Source organism: Abramis brama, assembly GCF_963993115.1.
Source record: "Abramis brama genome assembly, chromosome: 19".
In the NCBI taxonomy this organism is placed as follows: Eukaryota; Metazoa; Chordata; class Actinopteri; order Cypriniformes; family Leuciscidae; genus Abramis; species Abramis brama.
The window spans coordinates 3,291,780-3,303,919 of NC_139981.1; the positions used below are offsets into that span (position 1 = coordinate 3,291,780).

At 35.1% G+C, this 12,140-nt stretch overlaps 1 protein-coding gene across 1 annotated transcript in view; it reads right to left on the reverse strand.

The window, feature by feature from the left end:
* mertka (c-mer proto-oncogene tyrosine kinase a) overlaps positions 1-12,140 on the reverse strand; it is a 42,236-nt gene that overhangs the window by 15,435 nt on the left and 14,661 nt on the right. The window contains exons 5-9 of the mRNA XM_084093989.1: positions 10,988-11,074; positions 10,253-10,368; positions 9,823-10,006; positions 7,398-7,543; positions 805-937 (exon numbers count right to left, since the gene is read on the reverse strand). Coding sequence (XP_083950115.1) covers positions 805-937; positions 7,398-7,543; positions 9,823-10,006; positions 10,253-10,368; positions 10,988-11,074 — 666 coding nt within the window. The remainder of the gene's footprint in view (positions 1-804; positions 938-7,397; positions 7,544-9,822; positions 10,007-10,252; positions 10,369-10,987; positions 11,075-12,140) is intronic.

Sequence of the window (12,140 nt, forward strand, 5' to 3'; positions counted from 1 at the left end):
GGATAAATTGAGAATCAAGACTTTTTGTTTAAAACAGAGGTCACGATTCTCCCATGATTCTGAATAGACAAACAAAATAACATGTAATTTAATTTCTAGAGGTTCTGACAAAATGTTAATTGCTGCAGTCTATTTAAAAATATTTTACCATATAATTTGAATTAATTATCAGTTAATTTATGTGAATGAATGATTCAATGACTCACTTGTTTCAGTACTGGATGAATCGTTTTTGAACGAATCTTTTGAATGAATGATTCAATGACAAATACGTTTTTAACAGTCACTTATCGCCACCAACTGGTGTAATGATGTAACTGATACAATCTCTATATGAAGCATCAACTTACTTTTAAAATCTGATTTGCTCGATTTTCTACCGTAGACATTAATGTGTTTATTAATACATTAGTTCATTAATGTTAGTACATTAATGTGTATGTGTTTATATCTGGACTATTAACTTTCATCCCAGTGTCTGTCAAGCTCTTTCACCTAAATATGACAACTGCTCTCTCTGGGTCAGTGAATCGAGATCGTGATCTTTCAATGATTAATCGCTGACAGATCTATGTTATGTGGGACAATAGTTAATTATACAGTTTAGTGGTCATTATTCAAACACATTTGCCTGCTGAATTCCACCAAAAATCAGTAAAACAAACAAAACAAAACAAAAAGGCAAAACCAAAAACTTCAAATACAGGGAAACATCACTAACTTTTCTTTTTTCTTTTTGCTTTTTGCAGTGTCACTACATCTACTAATGGTAAAACCCAGAGGAATGTTCGTGCATCTGCTCACCAGTGTTTGGTACGGAGACTAAACGTGACCTTATGGGCCCACAGCCGCTCTGAGTGCAGGCCATGACCTCCACAGTGTATGTGGTGTTGAACACCTGCAGTGTCACTGCGGCCTCTGTGGTGATACTGTGAATCTGAAACACACACACACACACACACTTTTTTTAATCACTGTATTGTCAAATGTCTAGCATAGGCCAGTCTGAATCTCCATGCTTGTCCAAGCTGGTTTAGTACGGGTCTTAAAGGGCTCCTATTAAGGTTTTTTTACATTTTCAACTGGTGTAATGTTGCTGTTTGGGCATTGAAAAGGTCTGCAAAGTCCCTCCAGCGGAAGTTATCCTTTATATCAGTGTCACTGTTTCCGAACTCCCTGAAACGCCTCCATTGTAGTCTTGAGTTTTCTTCCGGGAACGAACACATCACAATATTCCTCATTTAAATAATTCATACGCAGAATAAAGGGGCGGGGCCTGGTTGAGTTAGTTAGTAGTGTGTTAAACTGGCGGTTATGGTAAGGGGCGGGACATTTCCCAAACATACTGGAAGCGCTTGACCAATCACAACACACTGGTCCAGCCGACCAATCAGAGCACAGTGTGCTTTTCAGAAGGAGGGGCTTCATAGAGACAGGAAGTAAACAGAGCGTTACTGACAGACTGGGAAGAGAGGAGCCGCAACAATGTACAATATGTGAAACATAATGTGTTTTTTGAACATTCAAGCATGAAAACCTATTCTAGTAGAGGCCAAAACTTTGAAAAATGACATATTTGGTTCTCTAAAAAAAAAGAAAGTATTATGAAAATATTGTTTAGCATTGCAGGAATGAAAAACCTTTTATATAAAATCGAGGGCAAAAACAAAACAGAACAAAGGCTGGATGAAAAAGAGAAGCTGTTTGTGAGCAGTGAGCATGAGGACATCGGGAGGTTAACACATGACGCATGTGACACATCGATGTGCTGGTTTCGTAAAGTTGCCACTTCTGTTTCCATAAGATCAGACATTCTGACACTTACACTAAAACTGAGTCAGTGAAAAATGTGGAAAAACTGCATCTGCACATCTCGAAACAAGAAGTGATTCGTTCTAGGGGCCCTGAGAAGTACACATGTGCAGTTTAGGGTATTTAGGGTGCATGCAATTCATTTCTGCATGTAAATGGTTTATGGTTTTTAAATATTGAAATACTAGCATGTTTATCTACTAAACTGGATTTGTATTTCCTATTAAGTGCACATTGCTGTTGACCATGCATGATAATCAACACAATAATGGTTAAATAGATGCTAGAAAAAAAAAAAAACCCCAAAGAAAAACTAAATCCTGCGATAAGCCACTTCTGGTCATCTAGTTCACATAATAGCTTTCTGTTTTTTTACTGGTCCTGAAGTTTTTCAATCCTTGCTCTCGGTTTGCTGAAGGAACCCTTGGATTATGGTCAGAAAAGCGAACTCAGCAGTTATAGTCAACCCAAGCTTAAAACAACATGTTTTTCAAACACAGCAAGTCTAATTCTTACACACTTACCAGAGACTGACTTACTAAAACACTCATTTACTGAATAACCTCCTGCAATGCATTACTGTCTCGATGCACCGAATGAGAACTTATAATAAACAAATAAGTAAATACTTATTTGGACTTCAAGGGTTTAACAAACAATAAATAACCCACACTGCCATTATTGTAAATGTACCTGTGAAGCAATGATTTTGTTATTTAAATATTAATTTAACTATTCCAGTAACTATTGCAGTAACTGCATTAGAGCTGCAACAGGCAACACTATTTTAGGCAAATTTTAATGTCATGATGAAGGCATCAAGGGACCTTCTTAAATAAAGTAAAAAAAATATAATAATAATAATAATAATAATAATATATAAATAAATAAAATAAAGCCAGTAAGAAATATATATATATATTTATATATTTAAAAATATATATAATTAAAAATTTAAATTTTTTGTTTAGATTAAGTTTTTCATCTAATATTTAGTTTATTTCAGCTTTATATCAGTTAACAAAAATGTTTCACACCAAAAAAAAAAAAAAAATTACATAATATATGTTTTTTTTGTTGTGAAACATTTTTGTTAACTGATATAAAGCTGAAATAAAATAAAATAAATATTAGATGAAAACTTAAACTAAACAAAAAATGTAAATGTTGCCTTGCCAACTTACTGAAATAAGATGACAAATTTCTAAAATTTCTAATTGGAAACAAATAAAAACAAACTGAAATAAAAATAAATTAAACCTAGTTATATAAAAAAAAGACAAAAGCATAAAAAATGTATATATAAAAATATATGCGCTGTGATAAAGTGTTTGCCGAAAACCTAAACCCAAATGTAGATCAAAATAATGCACTATTCCATGAGCAGTTGTTACTCGATGAACTACACAACGTCATTTTGTTGAGGGAGAGCAACAGGTGTCGGCCCAAGACCAGCTCATTTCCAGTTACTGTTGTTTTCACACAGATCACAGCATGAGATCACACAGGTCAGTCACGGCTGTAGAAGACAACAGATTGTTAACCGCAGCCGTTGATTTGTCGTCATGAACTCCAGGTCGCTCAGTGGTGAGTCACGACAGACATACAATAACAAATGACTTCTCCACATGCCGTCACTTTCCTGTGACTAGCACAGAAAAAGGAAGTACACCATTGTGCCAGGAGAGAAATAAATGCCATGCTGTTACAAAACCACTCCCATATGATCGGTCACCGGCCATCGACAAAAGATCTCACAGGGCATTCAGAGGTGATAGACTATGGGAACTAAACTAATGACTTTGTGGCTATACAAGTGCACCTATAAATAAAGGAGTGAATTTTCACTTGCCTCACGACTCCATTATGATTCAGAGGGCAACGATTCGATGTAAAGCGATTCTCGATGCATCATGATGCATATTATCGTCCAATTCTATTTAACAGAAGCTTTCAAGTGAGAAGTAATACAAAAAATAAATAAATTGATTTTAATAAAAGCTATAAAAATTTTATTCAGTCAAGAGCAGTGAGTGATTCCCTCTTTTCTTTTGTTGTTTGATCAACATTAATAGCAGGTTTATTATATTAAGACCAAACGCACAGATTTAATAAAATGTTACACATCAGATTTTTCGCCCCAAATGTTTACGTTCACTTAAAGGGGTGGTTGATTATGATTTCACTTTTCTAACTTTAGTTAGTGTGTAATGTTGCTGTTTGAGCATAAACAACATCTGCAAAGTTACAACGCTCAAAGTTCAAAGCAAAGGGAGATATTTTCTTTGAAAGAAATTGCTTTTTAAGGACTACAACAAACGGCTGGTAGAGACTACATGACATTCCTCCCGGGTTAGTGACATCACCAACCCTAAAATAAACCCCGCCCCCTGGAACGTGATTAATAGATTATAAGCTACATAAATTCATCAACTAACCATTCAGAAATGTCCTGTTGCTTCTACATGTTGTCACTTCTTCTTGAGTCTCTCCATCATTGTCTGACTCCGATTTGAACATAAAAGGATAAAAGTTTTAGAAATTTTCAGTGCATGTGTGTGTGAGGTAAAGGACACAAGCTGTTGTAGCTCCGCCCCCTGTGCCGGGAGCAGCAGCTCATTTGCATTTAAAGGAACAGACACAAAACGGTGTGTTTTTGCTCACCCTCAAAAAGCGACAATTTTAACATGCTATATAAAATATCTGTGGGGTATTTTGAGCTAAAACTTCACACACACACTCTGGGGACATCACAGACTTATTTTACATCTTGTGAAAAGGGCATTATACCACCCCTTTAAGTCATAACTGACTATTCTTACATGAATACTCGCAAATACATATTTCTGTGTGTATCTGACCGCTCAAGTGTAATGTGGCGCTAAAGAGAACTAAATTAGCTATCACATGATGTCTGAGAGAGGCGGCTTTCTGTGTGCGTTTGTGTGTACATACAATTTGAGTGTGTAAGTCAGCGCGAGTAACACATTGAGATCTTTTTCGTGGCTTATTGCGCTTAATAAATACAAGGTTCTATCATGAAACTCTAGATGGCGCAGGCTGATCGGTCCTTAACTCAATCTGCTTGCAATCACACCATCTCTATAGGGCACAGCTGATTGGTTCCTGCTGTATCAGTAGCCAATGAACTCGCTGCTCAACCTTCAAATACTGGTCAAGAGTTGTCAAGGCAAAACTGTTTAACATCAAGCACGTCCCGCACTTTATTTCCTCATTCATGCGTCTTTTTGTGAAAACCAAAGCATAAGTTATGAAATACATAACTTTTTGAGTATTTTATTTACAATAAAACAGTACAATAATATATATGATAGGCCTATTTAAATAATAAATAAAAAAATAAAAAAAATAAAAATCTATTATTTTCTTTTGTTTATCCGTGCACATGATTTTGTTTAAAATTCAAGTGCCTCGTAATCTGTAATCAAAATATCTTCCCCTCCCTCTTGCAGCATCTCTACCCTACTCTGATGATGTGTTTACTGATGTGAGGGCGGGGCAACCTGTCACTCAAATGATCGACCAATAGCAAACCACAACCATCCAATCAAATCCTGATGGACAAAATCAGGTCCCGCCCTACATTTTCTCTTGTTCAAGAAGCCGTTTCACTCAGATTTATGTCAAATTAGGGAAGAAAAGACTAGCGCAACTTTAGTTTCATGTCGAATTTAAAACTGGCAAATATCACACATTGCAAACTGATCTGCAATGATAAAGGCATAACATCATAATGAAGACATTTGCCTAAGGGGCATTTAATAATACAGCTGAACTCAAGCAGGCTGTCATGCTGAAGGAAACGAAACATTAATGATCTCAGACTGTCGCTTTCATCTTAGAAACAAGACCAAAGCAACAGCTGTTTTATTTTAATGGCTCTAGCCAATTTCCTCACAGCTGGTGAAAATCTCATGTCTGTAGAGCAACACTGACTAAAATGCTGCTCTGGGCAACTTAGAAGTAGATGAACTGAGTAATAAAAACAAATTGGTTTCGTACAGCATATGTAGATCCAATAAAGTGAACTCAGGGGGTTTTGCTCTTATTTTGTGTGGCACAGAACAGACAGAACAGATGTGTGGATGTTTACTTCAGTTGTTTCTAGTGTTATTTTAGTATCAGTGATTTACTATTATAGTTTTTGTTAATATTTGGAATTAATATTTTTCTATTTTCTATTTTTATTTACATTTAAGTTAAAGTTTTAGTAAAACATTTTTATTACTTATTTTTTTGTAAATATATCTATTGTTTTTATTAAGTTTTAAGTTTGAATTTATTTAGTTTTAGTTACTTTAGAACTTAAACTAAATGAAAATTAGAAATGTTGCTTTGGCAACTAGCTTAAAATAAAGTCATTTAAAAAATATATATATTTTACTTTATTTCAGTTAATGTTTATTTTAAGTAATTTATGTTTTTAGTTGTGGTTAATGATAATAACCCTGGTTGCAGCACAGTAAACACAGAGTAAAGTAGAAATTATGTGAATATTTTCACCAGCTAAAAGTGAAAATCTTCAGTAAAACAGCAATAATTTTTGTATAATAATAAATTAAGCATACAGTTTTATATTAAGTAGAATATTTGTACTAATAAAAATGCTTTTGCACCAAAAACTATTTAAGTGAACTGCACAACAAGTAAATAAAAATAGTGAAAATGTCAAAGATACAGTGACCAGTTACAAACTATAGTGTTAACCTTTATTTAGTCATTGTTTAAACCTTAAAACCTTGACACTCAATAGTAAACATATTTTTTGAGAGAATCTTTAAATAATAATTTAACAAATTCAGCAAAGTTTCTTAAAGAACGTTCCTATACACTGTGATAACTTTGGGATTCTAGAGTTTTTCAGCTGATTTCTAAATAAAAAGGCATTGCAAGCAAGCATTAAAGGGATATTTCACCGCTGGAAAGATGAATGTGTATTTAAATTAGGTCATTTATGTAGTAGAAATGTGAAATTATTTTAGAAGTTGGTGCCTTCTAGACTGAGAAAAGCCAGAAAATGTATTTTTGGCTCATGTGGATGAAAGACAACAACTCCCAGAATGCACTTGCTTCGCTGCCCTACGAGGCCCAAGCCACGCCTACCGGTTACAGAGGGCAGTATCGGAAGAAATGATACAGCTAGGCTACTAGTGGACTGAAAACTGAAAAGACGGCGTTTTATCGTGAGATCCCCCTATGGGCGGGTTGAAGACATGCGGGACGAGCTCCTCCTACTGGCTGTAGTCTCTCGCCTCTGGACAAAAGAGCCTCTGATGACGATAAATGATGATTTTTGCATCATCTGAGGTTTTTTCCAGACACACAATACAGAAATCTCTCGTCTCAGGGGGACATGAGGGAGGGAAGCACGGTCATTCAAAAATACTACCGGGTTTCTACTGATACAAAGCTTAATGCTAATCGGTGAAGTATCCCTTTAAAGAGGCATCGCAAATGTCCAGAGTGTTGTGAGTGAAAAGAGAATTTTGTTTTTCAATGATTGACATTTACTAAATTCAGTTTTGTTAGTACACAAAACACAATTGGCAAACCCAATTACTAACCTTGTTCGTACGTGTCCCGTGTTTAATAATGACATCATATCCTTGCAAGACTCCATTCAACTTGTCAGGGGGCGGAGCTTCCCATCGGATCATCAACATGGAATTGTTCACATTAACAGTCAAGTTTTGGGGGGCCTCCAATGGAACTGACAATAATAAAAGAAAAAGTAAAATTACACTTTCATTTCAGATAAATCATCTCATGTAAAATACTGACCAAAGACAAACCAAAGGACTACTTAGTTTGAAACCAATTCCAGATTGTATTACATTAGAAGTAAAGTATAACAAACCAAAATGCTTATCAGGGACTACAAATATCCTTCACAGTTCTTTTAGGAATACAGAGGAAATCCTTTACGGACACACCCATAAGAAAAGCATTTCTAACTTCCAGGTCACTCCCATTCCCATTTGGCATTTGGAAAATTCTTGGATATGAAAAACATAATTACATACTACAGGAATTCTCTTCAAATCTTTCTCTTATTAGCAAAACGGTCCTTTCATATTGACTCATTGCACTCAACTACATCATCATTTCCAGTGTGCAGAATTAACTGGAAATTATGTGATTTTAATACCTTTTTTACATGTTATTTGATAATAAAAATTAAAAGCTTTTCTTTCTAAGGTAACTGAATGTACTCACATGTGACAAAGCAGCATATCAGTGTTTAACATGTTTATTGTTGCAAATGCATATCATTTTCCTTAAAATGAGTATGAAGTACAGTATACACTATGTAGTAAGCTAGTTTTCCATACACTTGCGCTCAAGAAATACTGGGATAAAAGTTTATAGTTCGGATATAAACACTGATGTATATGGTAGCGATCAAAATAGAGTAAGTCACCTTGCTGAAACTTGAGCTTCATATAAAGATTGTATCAATTACATCGTTACATCAGTAGGTGGAGACAAGTGGCTTAAAAAATGTATGTGTCATTGAATCATTCATTCAAGAGATTCGTTTAGAAATGCTAATTCATCCAGTAATGAAACAAGTGAAGTCTATATGAGTGAGTCATTGAATCATTCATTCAATCCGATTTAAAAAAAAAAAAATGTGTTGTTGTCTACTCAGAATCATGATCTCTATTTTTAACAAATATATTGTGATTCTCCACTTACCCAGAATCATGCATCTCTACATTAAATTGATCAAAAGTGACAGTACAGACATTTTTAATATAATATAAGATTTCAATTTTTAAAGGTCCCATATTATGCCCCTTTTCACAAGATGTAAAATAAGTCTCTGATGTCCCCAGAGTGTGTATGTGAAGTTTCAGCTCAAAATACCCAACAGATCATTTTTTACAGCATGTTTAAATTGTCATTTTTTGGGGCTCAGAAAAACGCGCTGTTTTAGTGTGTGCCCTTTAAATGCAAATAAGCTGCTGCTGGACGACCCAGGGGGCGGAGCTTCATGAGCTCGCGCTCAGTCTCTCAGGACAATTTCATCTCACGGAATGATGATAATATCAGAAACTCTCAGTAACGGTGTTCATTTCGAGTCGGACAATAATGCCTACAGAGTCAAGAGTGCTGTATAGAGATGGAACAGGTATAGTTTAGTAGTTTAATTACGGTTATTATAACGTATTTGTCATCAGCTTGTATGTATCCATTATTTATTAATAGCCTACAAGTCTGCTGTCTGAATGATGATCAAACATATACTGATGAGTTTAATAAAGTTTATTGTACATCACACAAAAGATGAAGCGTCAGTTTTACTTCAGAAAATCACCGTAAGAGCTGAGTAAACTCAGTAAGTTATAAGAAGTGCGCAAGTACATAAACGAATTTCGGTAGAGTTGAGGGAGCATTCCTGTGGGCGGAGGTTAGTCAAAAAACGGTTCTAGTGACGTCATTAAAGAAGGAAGTAGAGGGATGTAGTCCAAACGGGCCATTCGATGTGGGCGACTTCTGTTAAATAAAATATCTCGCTTGGCATTGAACTTTGAGCTTTATAATTTTACAGATATTATTTATACTCTAACAACAACATTACACACTAACTAAAGTTTGAAACATGGGATCACGAAGAACGGGACCTTTAATAAATGCAGTTTATCTGTCTGTTCATCAAAGAATCCTGAAAACATGCATTAGGGTTTCTGCAAAAATATGAAGCAGCGCAACGGTTTTCAACATTGATAATAACCAGAAATGTTTCATGAGCAGCAAATCATCATATTAGAATGATTTCTTTAGGATCATGTGACACTGAAGACTGGAGTAATGATGCTGAAAATTCAGCGTTGCATGTCAGGAACTGTATTTTTGATCAAATAAATGCACATAAGAGACGTCTGTCGAAAAATGTAAATCTTTTGAATGGTAATGAAGCCTGTGACTCAGAATGTTTGTTTATTCACTGAAAGTCCAGGAAGTTGCTCCAGGAATCTGACTCACCGCCCTCGGTGGTGTTGCTCTGGACCCAAGCGCTGGGCGGAGACGACCCGATTTCATTGATGCAGGACACACTCATGTTGTACCAGGTCATGGCTTTGAGGTTGCTGATTTCATACTGGAACGGAGGCACTTGTGTGCTTTGTGCGGCAGTAGGACTCCCCGGCTCTCGGCCGAGCTCTCGCACCTATAACAGATGATTTATGACCCGTTACAAAAATTATGATCATCCCCTGAATCAAAGCTTTCAGTGGTGTTACTTTACCAACTGAACAGAATTACGAGGTCAACTTGGCGCAAGTTAAATTGGATGGAAAATAACACAGGAAACAGACATCACCCTGAACTGAACTGAACATTTTGTTCCCCAGAGGATTTATTTACGATGCAATAACCTTGTACAAACAGTGTTCATATATTTTGTCCCTCTTACCGTGATGTGGCACGTGTTGAGAGGAGAGAAGCCATCGTTTCCCGGGGTCCAGCTCAAGAGGAGTTTGTTGGACTCACGTTTTATTACTGTGACGTTTGACACTTTGTCAGGAAACTCTGGATAAACATCAATAAAACGTGTGTTAGAGCCATAAACGACAATAAAACTTTTCAGATTTCAGATTTTTTTGGGATAAATGTATATTTTGTGTTATTTGTATTGTAACACGTGACTTTAGCTAGTTTTATACATGTTATGTATGCGTTACAATTTGCTAGACAGTCTTTTGACTGTGGAAAAATTCATGCCTTTGGAAACTAGTTTTTGATTTTGATTTCTCTTATGATGTAACTTGACAAAGAAAAATTGGATTAATGCATCAAATCCTTTGTGTAACACCCTTGTGGGAAATGGCGAAGAACGGAAAATGACTTGAATCACCAGTACGTTATGAAATTACATGATTGAAAAAAAATAATTCTCAGACAGTTTTCTAAAATTCACTTTCGTAAATATAAATATAAAATATAAATATTAGATGAAGAACTTAAACTTGTCAAATGAAAATATAAAAATATAAATTAAAGCTAAATAGAAACATAAAAAACGAATAAAAATGACCAAAGCACATAACAAAACTACTAAAACTTAAACTAAAATGAACACTGAAAATATAAAAAATAATATATAGTATATAAATGATGCTGAATATAGCATTGTTCTCAGGTTCAGCACCTTTGATATTGACGTGAGCTTCTCTGGACACTGTGAGGCCCTTCTCGTTGTGAGCTTCACAGCTGTACTGAGTGGGAGCATCAACACCTGCAGAGAAGACACAAGAAAAAAATTTCTATCTCACTCCAACATGCAGATATTAAAACTATGGAAGATGGGAGCCTGTTCGGGAACAAGCAGTGGTGCTTGCTAACTATTATTATTACTACAATTATACAATATTGTTCAGGTCAGTATGATTTTTTTTTAAAAGAAATTAAAACTTTTATTCAGCAAGGATGCATTAAATTGATCATAAAATACAGTAAAGACATTTATGATGTTACAAAAGATTTCTATTTCAAATAAATGCCGTTCTTTGAACTTTCTATTCATCAAAGAATCCCGAAAATAATGTCTCACAGTTTCCACAAAAATGTTTTCAACACTGATGATCATAGAAATGTTTCTTGAGCATCAAATCAACATATTAGAATGATTTCTGAAGGATCATGTGACACATGATGATGCTGAAATTCAGCTTTGCTTCACAGGAATAAATTACATTTTACAGTATACTAAAATAGAAAGCAGTTATTTTAAATTGTAATAATATGTGACCTGATCCAGCAAAATGAGTCACAGTGACCCAAATTTCAAAACTGATATTTTGGTATTACTGGAAAGAGGAGACCATAAGCTTTCAAATGATATCCTAGTCAAAGTCATACCTTGAATGGTTGTAAATATATACACATTTGAATTATGGTCGTCTGCCCACTTTTTCCAATTGAAAACCTGAGAAAATCGCTTTTAAAGTTTTTTGCCCGTTTTTTGTTGATATCTTTCAAAATCCATTGCATTTAAAGGGATGAACTATTTATTGTACAGCCTAATTTGACCAAAGACATTAATATATGCTATTATGCCAGGCTGAAGCTCAAATTATTTTAAAGTTTTTATTTGAATAAATAATTTAAAAGGCACTTTTACAAACATTTACTAAAATCTGAAAGATTGAACAGAGGTGCTACAGTTTTGCTTGAGAGAGGGTGTGTGTGTGTGTGTGTGTGTGTGTGTGTGTGTGTGTGTGTGTCTGTCTGTGTGTGTCTCTCTCTCTCTCTGTGTGTGTGTGTGTGTGTGTGTGTGTGTGTGTGTGTGTGTGTGTGTGTGT